The sequence below is a fragment of the Rhinatrema bivittatum genome, chromosome 6 (genome assembly GCF_901001135.1).
Source record: "Rhinatrema bivittatum chromosome 6, aRhiBiv1.1, whole genome shotgun sequence".
In the NCBI taxonomy this organism is placed as follows: domain Eukaryota; kingdom Metazoa; phylum Chordata; class Amphibia; order Gymnophiona; family Rhinatrematidae; genus Rhinatrema; species Rhinatrema bivittatum.
In genome coordinates, this window is record NC_042620.1 from 160844324 (window position 1) to 160865165 (window position 20842).

General features: G+C 43.2%; 1 protein-coding gene across 2 annotated transcripts in view; it reads right to left on the reverse strand.

The window, feature by feature from the left end:
* Positions 1–20842, reverse strand: part of GLS (glutaminase) — a 251083-nt gene that overhangs the window by 3293 nt on the left and 226948 nt on the right. For both annotated transcript variants that reach the window (XM_029606093.1, XM_029606092.1), the window contains exon 15: positions 1438–1499. In XM_029606093.1, coding sequence (XP_029461953.1) covers positions 1438–1499 — 62 coding nt within the window. The remainder of the gene's footprint in view (positions 1–1437; positions 1500–20842) is intronic.

The following is a 20842-nucleotide window of genomic DNA, read 5'->3' on the forward strand; positions in this document are numbered from 1 at the left end:
TTTTCAGTAAAAGGCTCATTATAAGATGGAGCAGCAGATATATTGTGGAACATTCATAGGATTTTCTGGGTATCTTGCCCTCTGGCTCTTCCCCTGAATCAGCGGGTGTTTGTACACAGCCGTTCTATCAGGTTTTGCACATTTTATTACTTTGTATCATATGCTCTTGAAGGGCAATTTTCAAAAGGATTTATGCGCTTAAAACTGGCTTTTAAATGCGTAAGTGGGCTTTTGAAAATTGCTATGATGTGTTACTTTTATGCTAAATCCTATAGAAAATTAAACCCTATGGGGCGGATTTTCAAAGGGTTACGCGTGTAACCCCGAAAACCCGCTCCTGTGCGCGCTGAGCCTATTTTGGATAGGCTCGGCAATGCGCACAAGCCCTAGGACGCGCGTATGTTCCAGGGCTTTGAAAAAGGGCCGGGAAGGGGGCGAGGCCGGAGCCTCCAGGCACAGCGGCCATTTGCTGCTGTGCCCGGGATTGCGGGCCGGCCATCGGCCGGCACGCACAATCTACGCCTGCCCGGAGGCAGGCGCAACTTATAGGACAAAGGTAAGGGGGGGGGGGGTTCTAGGTAGGGCTGGGGGGCGGGTTAGGTAGGGGAAGGGAGGGGAAGGTGGGGGGGGGGGAGTGGAAGGAAAGTTCCCTCCGAGACTGGGCAGCTCGGCGTGCGCAAGTTGCACAATTGTGCACACTCTGGCGCGCGCGCCGACCCTGGATTTTATAACATGCGTGCGGCTGCACGCGAATGTTATAAAATTGGGCACCAGGTTGCGTGCACAAATCTACGCCCGCGAGTAGTTTTTAAAATCTGGCCCTTTGAGTATAGGCAATGGGAAAAAAAGAAAAAGGATTAACATGCAACCCAGGGAATTTTTTTGTTTTGTTGTTTTTTTTTTAACTCTAGAATGTATAGATTCAGAAGTAGAAATCATCCATTCCTGTTTCTGCTTCCTACACAGTCAAGAAAATGAGCGTAAATGTGAATCAAGGTATTCAGGAACAGTTTGTTTTTTTTAAATAGGCACGGCATGGGAAAAAATGCTTTCAGAACAAGACCCTTAAAAGTGGTGTTTATTTTTGCACAGACATCAGACTTAGGGCCTTCTTTACTAAGCCCTTTTCTCATAGACACACGTGGAAGAAAATCTTGTAATCAATAGACCCTTTAGGTTTGGAAACTAGAACTTGGAATCTACTCTGTCAAAACTGTGCCAGCGAGCTAAACAAGTTATTTCATTACACCTCTGCTGTGGGTTGATGTGACTTTCTTCAGTGAAAGTGACAGAAATAAGATTCTAGCAAGAGTTCTCCTAGAGTTGTTGCTTGGTGCTCAAATGCTAGGCTAGATTGCTAAGGTAACTAGAGATAACTCAAGTGTGAATCACCCAGGTACTAAAACTATACAAACATTTCAAATAGATTGCATTTACCTTCGAAGGGCTGATACGTCCCCTGTATAGGCAGCAAACAGTATGTTTATTACGGATTTCACCTGCAAAATTAAAAAAAAGAGGAATGGAATGTTTTTTCTCTTTATCGATCCGCATTTAAAAACAAAGCATGAGCACTGGAACAAATGTTACAAAACATGATAAATCATCCCTCCACAAGTCTCCCATGCCGATACAGAACGGTGCACTCGGCCAAGCGCACCGTTTAACCCCCCATTTGGCCGCATGTTTTTGACGGCTGTTATTACCCCATAGCTCGTAGAAAACACGCAGCCAACCCTCCCCCAAAACTAATAGCGCTCATCACATGAAAATACATGTTGATGAGCCTATTAGTCACCCGAATTCAGAAAGTAAAATGTGCGGCCCAAGGCAGGTGTTAATTTCAGACGCACCGGGCAAGTGTACAGAAAAGCAGAAAAAACTGCTTTTCTGTACTCCCTCCGATTTAATATCATAGCGATATTAAGTCAGAAGCCCTAAAAATAAAAAAAAATAAAAAAAAAAAATCTGCCTGCGGTGCGCGGGTTGGAAAACGGACGCTCAATTTTGCCGGCGTCTGTTTTCCGAACCCGTTGCTGATAGCGGGTTCGACAACCGATGCCGGTAAAATTAAGCATCTGTTGTCAGACCCGCTGACAGCCGCCATTTCCACCAATCAGGAGACGCTAGGGACGCGCTAGTGTCCCTAGCGCCTCCTTATTAGCGCCGGCACTAATTTAAATAAAGAATCACTCGCCCAGGAGAGCAGGCGTTCGCCTCAGAGTGCTGGCTCTCCTGCAGTTTTTTTTTTAATCTGCCTGCAAGTACTGATCATTCTGATCTTTTGTATGCAGGAATACTGATAAGCTAACAGCCAGGAAATACCAGTAAGTGCTGACTGAATGCTTCTGGAATGGATAGAGGAATACTTTAAAAGGAGAAACTGAACACCAATGGTGCCAACCATCTGACTTCCTAAAAAAGTCACTCAGCAAATATATGCGAACATATACAGCTGTTAAAAGGTAGGACAGTGTTGGAGAATTTACATAGCAGCCATCAAGAAACCATTGCTGTCCTTTAGTATTACCAGTTCTGGCAGGTACGGGCAAGTAATGCAAGTAAATGTTTAACACTACCTAGGCAGCATGCACGGATTTCTTGGTTATTATTATTATAAAGCTGATGCCACTGATACCATAGTTCAAGCTAAGTTAAAGCAAGTGATTTTGAGCAGAATTAAAAGGTCTTGTAATATTACAATAAAGTCAACTTACAGCATCTCTTTACCCCAAATTTTGGATGGCTGTTCCGTCCATGTCTGGTAGCTACACAAGTCAATAAGGTAAGAGTTCTAAGTGGAGATGAGATTTTGCGTATACAGCCCTGTGTGGACCACAGCATCCCAAAACTGTCCTGAGGCCCCCCACCCCCCACAAACAGTTGGGTTTTCAGGATATCCAAAATTAAAATGCAGGAGATAACTTTGCATCTGCTAAGTCTTCAGTGTATGCAAATTTATCTCCTGCATATTCAATGATTGTGGATACCCTGAAAACCCGACCTGCCGTAGGGTCCCGCAAACACGGATGCAGTAGTCTAGGCATAAAGCTGATCCTAAAACAGGTGTCCAGTGAATGAAAGCAGGCTATACACAGAGTAAGAGGGCATGGACCGTTCATGCTGCTCTGTATTCCTTCTGGGCATCCTGATGCCTTGTCGTGCCACCACAGAAATAAAGAATATAAGAGAAAATAATGACTGCAGAAGCACCCTCTCCCTATTTTTTCTTTTTATCGTACTGCAATACCACAGCCCCTAATTACTCTCGGGCCTTATCCTTGCTTCTCTACAGCTTAAGATCTTCTGTGCTTGTCCCCTGCTCTCTTCGAATCCAACCCCAGCGCCTCCACCGTGAGGCTCTTCCACATCCGCCACTCTTGCTGTGAAGAAATGCTTTGCGTTACTCCTGAATTTAACCCCCCCCTCCCCTCCCCCGCTTCACCTTGTATTAGGATCCCTTGTTCCAGAATGTCCTTTCCCCCACATTTTGGGCACACCCTCATCCATCATCATACCTTCTCCCTAGAACTCGCAGAGAGGATTCAATACCTTTTTAGAACCATTTTGGCTTTTTTTTTTATTAAGGCATATATTTATTTGAAAAGAAAGCCATACAGATATCATGGTAACAGCCCCTACAGAAATGCAGGCACAAGATCGCACACACTGTCCACAGGCAACACAGAAGCATTTCTGTAGGGGGGGGGGGCCGAGTATAGAGACGTTAACCACTTATGAACAATAAAAATATTTTTCTAGACCTTTGAAGGTCTGGGCTGACTTTACTTTTTACTTTGCATCCTACTCTTATGTCTTTCTTCACGTGCTTCTGTGTTTGCTCAGCTCCTCTGTTTGTCTCCTTAATTCCCATCTAATTCAGTGTCCTTTCTGTTTCATCTTTCCTCATCTGCCTTTGCAAAGATCCACGTATACGGTGTGTGATTGCCATCCCTTAAAGAGGCGCGGTCCCTATGCTGCCTGTGTAGACTGCTGGAGGTGCCCTTTTATCTTGACCCTGTGACTGCCTTCCTCTTTTCTTCCTCTCGTCCTTGCTGCCTGTTTCCTCTCACTCAGTTAATATTCAGCTTCCCATTCCCTCGCATAGAGCCCGGTCTCAAAGCAGCATATGCTGTGATATTTCTTTAGCACCCTTGCAGCATGAGTCACTGTTACAGACATGCATGTTACAGTCCTCTGCTCGCTCTCTCATACACCATCACCGATGCAAAGGCACATCCACATTGCCTCACGCCCACTGTCACTCAAACACACAGCCTTAGCTCATCCGTGACGCAACACGCCCCTTCTCTCTTCAGCACTGGCATTTCCTCCTGTTTGACTTCAGTTTTCAGCCAAGCTCCATTTCTATTTAAACTATAGGTTCTTGATTCATACTGCCTGCCCCTTTTGCTTTTCCTGGTATCCCACGTTTGCCTCTTCCACCCTTGCCTAGTGGGCAACAGCAGCACTTGACATATGCAGGCCTAAACACTTCACAAAAGTGAAAAAAAAATTAGCAAGCTGCAACTGATCATCTGCAGCCACAGCCAGGGCCGGCGCAAGAGTATTTGAAGCTGTAGGCGAATCTTTGGTTATGCACCCCACCCCCACCTCCTTACTGGCGGCAGCTCCAGCACAGCGCTCCTTTCTCTGGCAGTACTGGATCCCCCCCTGGGCCTTGTGCTGTTGGGTTTCCTGTCTCGCAAATTTGGAGCGCTAGGCAATTGCCTGGTTTGCCTAACAGAAGCACTGACCCTAGCTGCAGCAGCAGCCACGATTTCTCTCTGCTCTGAATCCTCTCAGGCAACCCACTGATGAAGGAGAGCTCCTGTGGTTAGAGCATCGGACTTATTCAGGAGTCCTTGGACAAGAGCTCAGGATTTCTCTCTTCCATTGACTCGCTCTACGACTGTGTCTAAGAACATCAAAATGTGGTTTTCTACAGTTTCTCACTGACCCTGATCCTGATCCCTATTCCTCCTCCTCCTCCCCTCTCTCCGACTACTGATCACAGGGCCCCTCTAACTCCTCCAGCCAGCAGGAAGGACAGCATGCTGGTTGTCTTCAGTTTGAGGGTTTTAGCTGTGGCACCAATAAATCTCACAAGAATATAGGGTGCTGCTTGGATCAAACTGCCAGGCTGAAACTGGCTGCAGATGTAAGTGTGGCTTCTCCTGCTGCTGGTCAGGAGGAGGGAGGACTGGGGAGAGAAGACCAGGGATTTGTGAGAAAGAGGTGGCAGTGAAGGACCAGGCGGGGGAGGAACCACAGGGGGAGGAGGAGGGAGTCCAGTTGCTATCGCTGGAAGATGTGGCAACTTTACCAGTCACCCAGATGAAGAAATGATAGTCTTAATCAGTTTTTTCTCAACCAACACTTTAAAAAATGTCTCACACTCTTGCAACTTTGCCCTATGCTGGCTTCCTCACTCTCAGATATTTGCTTATGATGGAAAGGTGTCAGGTGTATCCTCACTCCTGCTCAATATGGAGCCCACACTAGGGCAGACGGGGGCATCAGAAAAAGAGAACTTCATATAATTCTACTAATGCTGCAGCAGCAATGTTGCTTTGCAAAACTATGTAAACAAATAAAAATAACTCACTGGCTGGTGTTTGAATAATTCCTTAGATAGCTCTAGCTTCACCTACTGCTCACCCACACTCACGTAGCACATAACCTAGTAATACCAACCCTCCTGCTCTTAAGACTTCATTGGCGTGACTATTCTCATCCTGTTGTCAAGCAGAGGCTGATATTAGAGTCAAGTAACAAGGATATGACAGCACCACACAGCTTAACAATTTTCACATGGATAGCTCTGCTTTTGTTGCTTTGATAGCAATTAGCTATGGAGAGAAAATCATTGGGGCAGGGCTCACTCCAGTCTGCTGCGGTTCTCTCTCAGTCCATTCTGCCCACTTCAAAGGCTCTTCATAGCTGCCTGGTTTAGTCTGCCTATAGCTAGAAGGAGCAACCAATGGATCCAGCGGTACGAGCTTGCTGGGGGCAGTGTTGTTACTCTCTAACTACCTGGAGTGCCAAGGGAAGCAAGATCTGCCTCTTCTTCAAGAAAGCATTGCTCTTGAGCACTCCAAAATTCATCAGCTGAACCTAGGCCTCCTCTTCCCTTGCACTCACCAGTGTGGCAGATTTATGGGGAAGGAGGGGGGGAGAGGGACGTGAACTCAAGGAACTGTGCTTTCAAGTGGAAGGCTCTCTCATGTATGCATTAAACAAATTCTACGTGCCTAATATCTGTTTTTTTGCCACTTCATCATTTTTTGATAACTTTTTCATCACCTTGCTTTTCTTCCATGCCAAGACAAAATCTTTAATGGCATATTGTAACCTTCTTTTGTTTAGTCTAATCCACTCAACTAATTCAATCTTCCTTCTGTGAAAAACTCTAGATGGCAGCACAAGTCCATATTACTTCCAATGTCAACTGTATGAAAAGGTTAAGAAAAAGATATAAATATAAAATAGGTGACACCCTTATATTGGACTAACAAACATATCTTGTCTTGCTCTCCGGAGCTAATATTCTCTTCCTCAGATCAAAACAGAATAGTCATTCTGTTGGGACTCAAGGAAGGGAGTGCTACCTCCCAAAAGCTAGTCAAGGAATGTATTGAGTTAGTCCAATAAAAAGATATTTAACACTTTTCTATACCGACCTTCATGGTCAAGAGACCACCTCAGATCGGTTTACATTGAATAGGGGAACTGTAACAAGAAACAACAAATTGAACAGGAAGATCAAAGTTACATACAACAAGGATAGTAAACTTGGAGGCGTAGACAGCTGGAAAGAAAGGCCTAAGAACGCAGCAGACAAGGAATGTAAACAATTGGTGAATCAGGTGAGGATCTTAATAAGTACTGGAGGTTAGTTCAGAGCTCTATTGATCATGAAGGGAGTTCAGATGTCACCTTATGTTTTTGCTTTGTTAATTTTTATTTCTGTGCATTCAAGTGGATCAACACAGCAACCACACACCTTTATCAAATGCAAATTGGAAAGGAGCATAGCTATTACAGAAACACAAGTCAACATCACTTTGCTAGCTACCACTATTTATTATTTTACTGGAGGGGTGAAGTCTTTCTTCCAGATGAACAATTTATGTGATGAGTTCTTAATCTTAGGAAGTCGTCTTCACAGGACAAGGTTAAAACCAGCAGCTACTGCAGCAATAGCTATGCCAACAAAGAAACAAAACCAAAACAGTCTTAAAGTTCCAGACCCAAAATGATTCCTCTATGACAGTGTTTTCCAACCTTTTCAAGCCTAAGGCATACCTACATTAACAAAATGTTGTATGGTACACAGGACTTAATTTGTAGACAAAAAGGAAGTGGAACTGAGGAGCAAGGGGGGAGAGAGCAAGTGAGGCTAGGACTGGGTATGAACTCTCTCCCCCAAGTGCACACACTCTCTCACACACATTATACACAAACACCCTATTCCTCCCACCAGTGTTCAACCACACCGCCCCCCTCCAGTCATCCTTCATCAATTAGTTCTCAGCTCTTCTCCTCTTCTTTGCTGCAGCCTGCCTAGAAGGAGGGGTTGGAGTAGAACAGCTCTGCATCTTAAGTCTCTCACAGACACCCACACATCCATGCACGCTCTCACTGACAAACACCTACCCATTCTCTCACAGTCACACCCACCCCACCCACACGCTCTCAGACACACCACCACATATCCACCCATACCCTCAGACATTCACCTATCACATATCCACCGACAGATACATACACATATACATTCATGCTCTTACACACCCACATACACACAGGCTCTCACTCTCTCATCCACACACATGCTCTCACACACACGTCCTCTCTCAAACACATAGACTGTATCCTTTCACAGGCATGCAAGCTTTCAGGATCTCACATGTACTCATAGTCCCACTTTCAGGGCCTCCCCCTCTCTTCAGGCCATGATGGAATGGGCTCCATCGTAGCCCCACAGACCTCTCTTTGGGCTGTGGAAGGACGGGCTCCACCACCGCCCCTCTTCTTTCCTTTGGTCACTGGTGGAGGATTTCAGCAAGAGCTGAGGAAAGGAAACCACATGACTACAGTGACTGGCCAACCAGAGGATGTTCAATAAGCCAATCCGTTCCCGTATACGTACATGAAAAGGGAGAAGTCAATGTGATGCAGGCAACTAGCTCCATTAGTTACAGTAACTGCCAGAGCTCTTGCGTTGCTGCTGCTCCCAACATTTAGACTGAATTATATCCAGAGCTCAGTGCATATACCCTCCATCTTACTCAGCTTTGGGATAAAAGAAAGGCTGGAAGAACTCAAAGGAGGAGGATCAGGAGGAGGAAGAGGGGGTGATGCTGCACAAAGCAGGACCCAACTATCTATGCCCTGCATGCTGCATATTAATTCCTACCCTTCAGGGCTCATGCTGCACATAAGAATTGCCATACTGGGTCAGACCAAGGGTCCACCAAGCCCAGTATCCTGTTTCCAACAGTAGCCAATCCAGCTCACAAGTTCCTGGCAAAATCCCAAACAGTAAACAAATCCCATCCTACTATCACGCACTGATTAGTAGCAGCTATTTTCTGTCTACTTCATTAATAACAGTTTATGGACTTCTTCTCCAGCAACTTGTACAAACCTTTTTTAAACCCAGCTATGCTGTCTTAACCATGTCTTCTGGCAATGAAATACAGAGCTTAATTGTGCATAGAGTCAAAAAGAATTTTCTCCTATTTGTTTTGAATATGCTACTTACTAACTTAATGGAGTCTTTGTATTTTTTGAAAGAATAAATAACCAATTTACATTTAGCTGTTCTATTCCACTCATGATTTTATAGACCTCTATCATATTTCTCCTGAGCTGTCTTTTCTCCAGACTGAACAGCCCTAACCTCTTTAGCCTTTCTTCATAAGGGAGCTGTTCAATCCCTTTATCATTTTGGTTATCTGTATCTTTTCCAATGCAACTAAATCTTTTTTGAGATGCAGTGACCCAAACTGCACACAGTACTCCAGCTGTGGCCTCACCATGGAGCAATACATGTAGCTAGGACGAACAGGCATGCATGTTTACACATGTTCTCAGAAAGGAGTTCATACCTATTTAAGAGTCATTGCTGGTGTGTCTTGATGCTGTGAGGAGCTCAAATCTAGCCCAAGTACTGGCCTAGATTTGAGCATCAGGCAGTGGTGACTTTTCTGTGGTACACATGATCACATCTAAAGGCACACCGGCTGGGAAACACTGCTCTAAGATATTTATTAAAACAAATGTGTATTGTATAATTAGTCGAGATTATACTAGTTTATAGATTTAGGCCTGGATTTATCAAAATGCACTAAATATCACATGCTATAGGAAAAGGGGTGTGTTTTATGGTAATAGGCAGTTTATCGCAATTTGCGCTAATACCTATGCAAAGCACTATCTTAGCGCAAATTGCGATAACTTTTTCGCACTTTGCGATAAGTGACAGAATTGTTGTATGTCCTACATACAACCACTGGGGGGGACCATGTTTAGTAGTTTTAAGCTCCTGGAGAGCCAGCCTAGCTATCAGGGCCACTGGGGGGGGGGGGGGAAGAGAGAGAGAGAAAAAAGCCATAATGCTCTCTCACTAGATAGGTATTTGTATCCCTATGGGAGGCCCACCTAGTAACTCGAGGTGAGGTTTAGGTATTAGTGTAGGGGTTAGGGGCCACTTTGAATTTCAAAGTGAGACGTACGAACAGAACAGTGCTCTCTTGTGAAGATGTGATGACTTTTGGAGTGAGAAAACTCACACAAAGATGATATTTGTGCACTGTTCTCTCAACCTAGCTTGATGGACTCTCTTCCTGGGTAACATCAAGCTAGGTTGAGAGAACATTATACAAATCTCATCTTTGGGTGAATTTCCTCACTCCGAAGGTCATCAAATCTTCACAAGAGAGCACTGTTCTGTTCGTACTTCTCACTTTGAATGTCAAAGTGGCCCCTAACCCCTACACTAATACCTAAACCTCACCTCGAGTGACTAGGTGGGCCTCCCATAGAGATATAAATACCTATCTAGTGTGAGGGCATTATGGCTAGTCTTTCTCTCTCTCTCTCTTCCCCCTCCCCCCAGTGGCCCTGATAGCTAGGCTGGCTCTCCAGGAGCTTAAAACTACTAAACATGGTCCCCCCCAGTGGTTGTATGTAGGACATACAACAATTCTGTCACTTATCGCTCTTTAGGAGCATAAAAACAGCATTTGCAAAAACATCACAATGCGTGATAAAGCCCTATTGCACGGTTTTACACCCCAGCATCCTCTCATTGCATCACACCATGTGTTAAGGTGTTTTCGCATGCATTACAGTCATTTTTATGCATGCGAAAATGCCATATTGCACTTTGATAAATGACCCCAGCTATATCTGCTTCAATGGCAGGGGAGAAAGTCTGATGCTTCACTTTCAATTCATGTCCAGCATAACTCTCTGCTTCAACGGCAGGGGGAATGAAGAAAAGAGGATCTATATACAGACAACAACCAAAAAGGACTGTTTTACATAGTCTGGGAAAACAAATAAGCATGGGTGTAGCTTGCTTATTGTGGCGGTTACTACCCCTAACTAATTAAGCTAAATATTTCACATAGATGCAGTTCCAACACTGCTCTCTGCATTAATGGTGGGGGTGGAAGGGAAATAGAACCAAAAGGTTACTAAGAGCCAAGAGTAACAGATAAGTATGAGAAAAAAAATGTGCAAAACTTGCTGGGCAGACTGGATGGGCCGTTTGGTCTTCTTCTGCCGTCATTTCTATGTTTCTATATATGACTAAGTGCACCTGCTAAATAAGGATGAACATAAGGAAGTGATTACTTAACATATGTGTCAATTAAATCAATTTTCAAAGGTCATATTAAATTGAATATTTATAAATATGGTCCTATTTAGGATCAGACACCCATGCACTAACTATTCTTGCACATCAGGAATGATATAGCTAGGACCAGCATATGACCATCAGCTTTTACACATAGATTTGTTAAAAATAAACAATTTTTTATTTGTATGCTTTTTTAATGTGGAAATTAGTCATTTTTCATAGTTGAGCATCTTCTTTTTAATGTACTGAGAATTTTATATTGTCATATAATTTACAGTATATGAAACCATCTGATTTCTAGAGATTGGTTTTTGCATAATATTGTTGCTACCAAGTCTGATACATCTCAAACATCTTCCCATCCAATTTATCGGAACCGCCTGTTGTACCTATATTATCTTATTTAAGCAGAACAATGACAGATCAGTTGTGGCTGAGAAAAACACACAAAGGAGGTTCCTGCAAGAGAAAATGCAGCACAGACAGGCATTCTACAGCCAGCTGATCAGAAAGGACTTAAATTTACTAAGCCTTTTTGCTTCCATAAAATGAGAGAAATGTCTTAGTAAAATGAGGACCCAACCAAGTCAAATTCATTCTCTACCCTAGAATGGACTTAGAGTAGCTACATCAGAGGACAGTATGGTCTGATATAATAGCTAAGACAGAGAAGTCACACGAAGATCAAACATGGATATCAGAAATACTGACTTCATTAAAATGGGGAAGCACCTTGAGGAGGAGATAGAAGGCTGGGGAGAGATGAAAAATAGAACAGCAGTGGGCCAAATTAAAAGGAGCTATAACAAAGGTAGCAAATCTGTATGTAAGAAAAGTGAATAAAAATAAGAGGGAAAGGAAACTGATATTGATCTCTAAAGAAGTAGCTGAAAAAATAAAAGCAAAAAGATCAGTATTCAAAAGGTACAAAGGAACACAAACAGAGGGCTCACAGGGAAGAATATCTGGTGAAGCTGAAAGAGATGAGAAAAGAAACCAAGTTGGTAAAAGCTTGAGAGGAAGAAATGATCGCCAAAGAGGTAAAGCAAGATGAAAAAACATTTTTCAGATATATCAGTGAAAGAAGGAAGGCCAGAGCTGATGTAAGATTGAAAGGAGGCAGGGGGTCATGGTGTGGAGAAAAATGAAGAAGAAAAAGCAAACATTTCATTTCAGTTTTCTCCAAGGATGACAGTGGGGAAGGACCAATACTAGTTGGTAAGATACCATTCCATTTACAGAAGAGAGTGTATGGGAGGTCTAGAGACAGTGGAAATGGACAAGGCCATGGGGATGGATGAGATATATCCCAGGATACCGAAGGAGCTGAGAAAGGTGCTGTGAAATGCACTGAAAGACCTGTTCAGTAGGTCCTTGGAAATGGGAGTGGTGCCACAAGCTTGGAGAAGAGCATTGGTGGTCCTGCTTCACAAAAATGGTAGAGCGAGAGAGAGAGAGAGACAGCGAGACACTAGCCATAATGCCCTCACACTGGGAGGCCCACCTAGTCACTCGAGGGGAGGTGTAGGGGTTAGGGGCCACTTTGACATTCAAAGTGAGATGTACGAATAGAACAGTGCTCTCTTGTGAAGATTTCATGACCTTCTGAGTGAGGAAACTCACCCATAGATGAGATTTGTGCAATGTTCTCTCAACCTAGCTTGATGGACTCTCTCCCTGGGTAACATCAAGCTAGGTTGAGAGAACATTGCACAATTCTCATCTTTGGGTGAGTTTCCTCACTCCGAATGTCATCAAATCTTCACAAGAGAGCACTGTTCTGTTCGTACATCTCACTTAGAATGTCAAAGTGGCCCCTAACCCCTACACTAATACCTAAACCTCACCTCGAGTGACTAGGTGGGCCTCCCATAGAGATATAAATACCTATCTAGTATGAGGGCATTAGGGCTAGGCTCTTGCTCTCTCCCTCCCCTCCAGCTAGGCTGGCTTTCCAGGAGCTTAGACATGGTTTCCTATCACATGCAATATTTAGTGCATTTTGATAAATCCAGGCCTGAGGGAGTTGGAAGGGGCTGATCAGAAAGATATCAGTAGCAGTCCCTTCACAGCATAAGAATGTGGATCTAGTCAAGGAGGGATGCAATGTCTGATTGCATTTGGACAACAGTCGCCTTTAGAATAGGACTTGAGCCTCCTACTATTTTATGACGAGAGGACCAAGCAGTTAACTGAGCAGTAACTGCACAGTAAATACCTTTGAATCACTTCCCTTTTCTGTATTAGGATTTGATGCCATAAAGCACCTAAATCAAACTCTTATATGCTGCCAATAGACTAAAAGTGCTCCTTCTCAAACAGATGACAGCCAGTGCCAGTTTCTCACTAATTGTATGGAAATCTTTAGAAATGCAATTACCTCTAACTAAAATGCTCGACTAAGCACAGAAGACATCTACCCATCCAACCTATGTTCTATTTTTCTTAAATTAAAACATAAGACTTACCATACTGGGTCAGACCAAAGGTCCATCACGCTCAGTATCCTGTTTCTAACTGTGGCCAATCCAAGTCACAAGTACCTGATAAAATGCCAAAAGGTTGCTAGATTCCATGCTACTTATCCCAGGGAATTGCAGTGGATTTCCCCAAGTCCACCTCAATAATTGTTTATTGATTTTCTTCCAGAAACTTGTCTAACCCTTTTATAACTCAGCTATACTAACAAATTTCACCACTTCGCCTGGCAATAAATTCCAAAGATTAATTATACATTGAGTAAAAAAAATATTTTCTCCTATTTTTCTTAAATGTATCACCTAGTAGCTTAATTGAATTATAATATCACCTAGTCTTTGTACTTTTTGAAAGAGTAAACAAAAGGCTCGCATTTATCCGTTCCATTCCACTCATTTTATAGACCTCTATCATATCTTCCCTCAGTTGTCTCTTCTCCAAACTGAAGAACCTTACCTCTTTAGCCTTTCCTCACAGGGGAATCGTTCCATTCTTTATCAGTTTAGTCACTCTTCTCTATACTTTTTCTAATTCTGCTATGTGAATTTTAAGATGTGGTGATCAGAAGTGCACACAATACTCAAGGTGTGGTTAGTCACACCATGGAGGGATACAGAAGTATTATGATATTCTCTGTTTTGTTATCCATTACTTTCCTAATAATTCCTAGCCACCACACACACTGAGCAGAGGGTTTCAACATATCCACAATGACACCTAGATCCTTTTCCTGGGTAGCGACTCCCAAAGTGGAACTGTGCATTGGTGTAGCTATAATTTGGGTTGCTCTTCCCTACATGCATCACTTTGCACTTGTCCACAATAAATGTTATTTGCCATTCAGATGCCCAATCTCCCGGTATTGAAAGATTGATTGGGGGGGGGGGGGGGGGGGCAATAATAAAAATGTTTGCAACTTTGCTCAATTAAAGTGATCCCTGCCTTCAATTGTATCCCACTTATTAACCTCAGCTTGCAGACTTCAGTTCTTCTCTTGTAGCTACTGAATAGTTTACAATTGTAGAGAACTGCCATAAGCTAGTTTGCAATGCTGATTAAGCTGGGTATCAAATCTGGAGTCACATAGTATCACTGCTACTTTCTCAATCACACCTAGAGACCACCTGCTGAAATTCTTCCAAATCATGGCATCAGTGTTTTAACGCAGAGCATCTTATTTGTTTTCCCGTTGTTTCTCGTTTCTCCATCTTGACTAAGTTCCAAAGAGTAGACTCTCCATTTTGTGTCTCTGTACAGCACTGCATACATCTGTTATGCACTATAATGATTTAAAAAAAAAAAAAAAAAGAAATTATATAACAATTATCCATTGTCAACCCAAGATGGCGCTATCCACCAGAAAAGTTGTCCTGTTTGCAAGTCAATGAAGAACACAACAAGGAAGAACAAAATTATTAATGTCCTTTGTAACTTAAAATATTTTTATTGTATGTCAGCATACATTTGTCTGACATACAATAAAAATATTTTAAGTTATAAAGGACATTAATAAATTCTGTTGTCCTTCCTTGTTGCATTCTTCATTGATTTTTGGTTGGACTGCTCACCCTTGTTGTTGCTTGGCTTACTGTTTTTGCAAGTCAGCCATGAGAAATCGGAAGGATGGGGAAAGAAGATTGCAGGCCTCCTACGTGCATCCACTGATTCCCCAGAGTTGCTGCCAGACCTGCAACACTACTTATGGATCCTTTCCTTGCTCCCAGTGCTGATAAACTTATTCTTAGGATGAACAGGACAGATACTGCAGCCAAAATCTGAACCAGCACTCTGTAGTGCACACAGAGGGGTACATTTTAAAAGAGAGCGCGCGCGCGTACTTTTGTTCGTGTATCAGGCGCGAACAAAAGTACGCTGGATTTTATAAGATACGTGCGTAGCCGCGCGTATCTTATAAAATTTGGGGTCGGCGCGCGCAAGGGGTGCACATTTGTGTACCTTGCGCGCACCAAGCCCTGCGCGCGCTGCCCAGTCCCTCAGAGGCCGCTCTGAAATCGGAGCGGCCTCGGAGGGAACTTTCCTTCCACCCCGCTGCACCTTCCCCTCCCTAACCCACCCTCACAGCCCTAACCCTTCCCCCTACCTTTATCAGAAAAGTTACTACTGCCTCTGGGCAGTAGTAACTTACGTGCGCCAGGCCCTGACACAGGCTGCAGTGTCAGGGCACTCGGCCACGCCCCCAGACCGCCCACATGCCCCCGATCGAAAACCGCGCCCCCTGGCCAGGCCCCCGACTGCCCCTTTTTGCAAGCCCCGGGACTTACGCGCATCCCGGGGCTTGCGCGCGCCGCCGAGCCTATGCAAAATAGGCTCGGCGCACGCAGAGGTTTTTTAAAAGGGTTACGCGCGTACCTTATGCGCGGAACCCTTTTAAAATCCGGCCCAGAGTGCTTAGGAAACAGCTTTAGGGTATCCCTGCTGCAATGTTTCTTGCCATGTGCTGAAAACATATTCCTTTATGACATCTCAGCAACCCAAGCCTAAACCTGAACATGTAATGACATGGCATAATTGACAACTTCATGCAAAACGCTTACTGCATTCCTAGACATACACTGCACTAATGGAAAGTGATTGGCCTAAGAAGCCAACAGCTTTGGGCCACATTAATTGTATTTTATATTATAGCAACAATGGCACAAAATATGACAATATATATTTAATTCATGTTACTATATTTCAGGAATTTAATAATCAAATACACTGGTCAAAACCCAATTGGAAGATTAAGAATAATTATGTGATTGTTCCTGCAAGAGCAGGTACCACTGAGAGAATTCCCTATGGCCACACACATAGTAAGCTCATCTAGCAATTGGCAAGAGTAATTGTGTTATGATTATCTGTCTCTAACTAAAATGGTTTTAGGAAAATACAAACTTTTCTTTTAAAAATGTTGATTTTCTCCACAACCATGTGATTTCTTCTGATAACCCTGCTTCCTGTTATAGTCTAAGCAGCTACAGGGCCTAAGTCAAGAGGTAGCTTCTCTGGTCAACAGCTCCCCTAATACATCTCAGAGAAGAGAAAATACATAGTACTGAGGGGAAAAAAGTTTTCTAAGCTATATTGCCATCTCTTCCAATGATTACATAAATAGTACCATGCAGTTTGAGGGAGCATTTTGACATGGCTACCCTTTGAGTCAGTTACAGTAGAGTGCTGCTTTAAGATCACCAGGCCTGGCCTTTATTTTAATGTTACTGTTTACAGAGGAAGTGGGACAGATGGATGGCTTGTGTGTGTGCTAGAGTAGTGAGTTCAATAGCTGCTGCTCTGGCTAGTGACTAGGATCTGCTTTTTAATAATCATTCCTGCTCAGCAACAAAATAAAAACACAAATAAGGGGTAGTTTGATGACGATTGTAATGAATAATGAAGTTTATAAAAATATTTTTGGCAGCTCCGCTGCTTCAATAAACCATTGGCAATCCCCTCAAATCTAAATGGTAAAGCCCCACTTTTCCTGAACTTTGTGCACATATACATGGGGGCCGATGCAATATAGTGCGCTCAGCCAAGCGCACTGTTTAACCCGCAGTTGGACGTGGGTTTAGGCGCAACCTAATCCCCTCATGCAATAAGGGAATTAGTGCATCCACAATGCGTGTCCAATACACAGCAAAACTAATAGCGCTCATTACATGCAAATGCATGTTGATGAGGCTGCTACTCACCCGAAATGCAAAAAAATAAATAAATAAATAAAGTGTCCAAAATGCAGTTTTGCGCTCAGAAATTAACGCCTGCCTAGAGCAGGCGTTAATTTCTGTGCACTCCCAAAAGTTGTATAGAAAAGCAGAAAATACTGCTTTTCCGTACATCCTCCTACTCAATATTGTTGCGATATTAAGAGGAAATAAGGATTAAAAAAATAGTTTTAAAAAAGGTGCCAGTGGTCAGGTTTGGGAAACGGATGCTCAGTTAAACAAGCGTCCATTTCCCGAACCCGTGGCTGTGCACCGATTAAGAAAATGGACGCCGATAAATTCAGTGTCTGTTTTCCTAACCAGCAGACGGTCGCAATAAAACCTAGTGCCTCCTTGACAATGCGACCCTTAATTTAAATATTGCATGGCACCCCCAGGAGAGGTGCCTGGGGGTCGATAGGAAAGCAGGTGCTGAATACTCAGCGCCCGCTTTCAGTGTTCTTTTTTTTTTTGCATCGGCCCCAAGGTTCTGTTACACCATGCTACAATCTGCCATTAGAATCATAACTATTCATTGGGAACTTCTTGTTCAAGCAAATGGTTAGGCAGGATGTTTTTGAGAATTAAGACATCCTCAGGGGAAATGAGAAAGATTAACTTTGTACATAGTGCACATGCCGAGACATTTCCTTAAAATCACCATTTCGTTTGGTGTCTTATATTCTAATGGGCATTTACAGTTGCATAGCAATAAAGTGAATCTGAAACTCACCCCCGGCTCTATCCCATGCTCTATCATAGGTGTGCAGGGCTGTTTATTGCACTTTGCACCCTTACAATATTATATATGCATGTATTTTTTTTTTAATGATGTATTTGGTAGAAAAGGAGAAGAGGCAATAACTGATAAGAGATGCATGCCCTAGCAGTGGTCAAGATCTCTGCTGAGCTGACCATTAGGTAAGCTCATTGTTCCAATAAGAGACTGCAGGTTGCTAGGAGGAGCACTATGAATTTCAGCTTACATGAGTCACACCTATTCTAAACAGATACTGAGGTGCTTATCTTATTTGCCTTGCAGGGCCCTCAGACCTGAATGTATTTACTTCTGCTTGAGGCTGATATCTTGTACCCGCTCCTCTGTTATGATGTTGGTCTAAGTAATTATATTGTTGGTATCAATTTGCCCTCACTGTTATCTGGATGTACTGTAATTTCTGTTGAGAATTGTGTATGTATTGCTATCCACCAAGATCTGTGGATTGGTGGAATATTTATTTTTATTTATTTAAAATTATTTATAAGGCCAGTGTAAACCTGAGCCAGAGTACTGTCACAGCTGTGCGACTCCCATCATTTCATAAGTCAGGGATTTCGACATAGGAAATGTGATGGGGGGGGTGAAAGTCTGATGTGCATGGTCCAAGAGAGGGATCTTGAGGTGATAGTATCTGAAGATGGCGAAGCAATGTGACAAGGCGATAGCTAAAGCCAGAAGAATGCTGGGCTGCACAGAGAGGAATAACCAGTAAGAAAAAGGAGGTGATGATGCCCTTGTACAAGTCCTTGGTGAGGCGTCACCTGGATTATTGTGTTCAGTTCTGGAGCCCATACCTCACAAAGGATAGAGGCAGGATAGAAGCAGTCCAGAGAAGAGCAACAAAAATGGTGTGGGGTCTGTATCGGAAGACCTATGAGGAGAGGCTGAAGGATCTGAATAGGTACATCCTGGATGGTTTTCAATGATGTATGGACTTCGAACCAGGGAGGATGACTCATAACCAATATTAAGAAATATATTTTCATGGAGAGGGTGGTGGAGGACTGGAATGCCCTTCCGGAGGAGATGGTGAAGAAGAAAACAAAGAATTCATAGGGACATGGGATAAACTCTGTGGCTCTCTAAGGTCTAGAAGTCAGAAATGAGATAAGCGTGTAGGGGGTAACTTACTGGTATGGCGATTACTACCTTTAGCAGAAGACATGGAGATTATTACCCTAAACTAATATGCTTTGATATTTTTAATGCAATTGCAACATTGTTCTCCGCTTAAATGGTAGAGGGAAAAGAGAAATTTGATTTAGACGACATGGTCTGGGATACTGTTACACGGACATAAAGGAAAAAGCACAGGACTGCTTCTATGGCCAAGTCCTAAAGGAAACAAAGAAAGTGTGCATGGAGGTAACTTGCTGGTGTGGCGGTTACTACCCTTAACCAAATAACCCTTGATATTTTTTATGCAACTCCAACACTGCTCTCCACTTCAGTGGCAGGGGAAAGGGGAATTTGATTTAGACAGCAACCAAAGGCCCCAATTTTTACAGTCTGCGGAACTGATGAGCATGGGGGTAACCAGCACAGTGCAGCGGTTACTACCCTTAATAGAAGCATGGGTTTACTACCCTTAACGCTTTTGATGCAACTGCAACATCACTCTCTGCTTCGAAGGATGAGGGGTGGGGGCCGAAAGGAAAGAGAAATTTGGATTCAGGGGCAACCAGCATGAGCCATGACTTTATTACAGTCTGGTGTACTGATGCTCAGACATTAAGGAAAAAACCACAGGACAGCTTCTACAGCCAAGTCCATAAGCAAAGCACATCAAGCAAAACTGAATGATACATGGGGGCAACCTGCATGGAATGGCAGATATCATGGGAAGCTTGCTGGGCAGACTGGATGGACCATCATTCTGCCATCATTTCTTTGTTTCTATGTACAAAAAAAACATGGGGATAAAACTGAAGATTTGACTTTTGTGGTTTTGGAACAAATATTCCCTTGTTGTAGAGGGGGTGATTTCAATAGATTGCTGTTATTTAAAGAACATTATATTTTCCGCTGGAACACTTTAGCCTCGGCAGGACTTAATAAGGAGGTGGAGTGGAGCTCTTTGCTATAAATTTACAAAGGGGTTGATTTTTTGTCCTGTTTGTAGGGTATAATTGTTTCAAACAATGGGACTAATAAAGCTTGAACTGTGCATCTGTGACACTTTTTTGGGGGTGGGACTTATGGGTTTTAAAACGTGAGCATGCTCACGCAATTTTAACCAATACTGCCTGCCACGTGAAGCTGCAGGATAGCTGCAGGTGAGTTTTGGTCTGTATATCATTTTTGTGATGGGTAATTTAGAAGAGTTTTTTGTCTTTGTTTTTTTGTGTCTGCGTTTATTTTTTCGTTTGTTTTGTTTGTTCATATTTACATAGTGATTTTTCTGGTCCCCCAATGCAGGCAGCCTTGCGCTGCCGAAACGCTGCAGCGTCGGGCAATTCTCATGCATGCTTATTCACCGGGTTGGAAAAAGAATGGCGGATTGATTCCAGAAGATGAGTCCGGGGACAGAGGTTGGGGAGAACGACAACACAAGAGGAGGATACGGGACTTTAGAGAGAAGAATGTATCCTTGATATGGTGGTGATGGCTCAATATTTGTATATATTTTGATGGTTACCTGGAAGCAATTTTAGACCACAGAGTGGATAAGAACATAAGAACATGCCATACTGGGTCAGACCAATGGTCCATCAAGCCCAGCATCCTGTTTTCAACAGTGGCCAATCCAGGCCATAAGAACCTGGCAAGTACCCAAAAACTAAGTCTATTCCATGCCACTGTTGCTATTTTCTAAGTCAACTTAATAAATAGCAGGTAATGGACTTCTCCTCCAAGAACTTATCCAATCCTCTTTTAAACTGCACTAACCACATCATCTGGCAACAAATTCCAGAGTTTAATTGTGCATTGAGTGAAAAAGAACTTTCTCCGATTAGTTTTAAATGTGCCTCATGCTAACTTCATGGAGTGCCCCCTAGT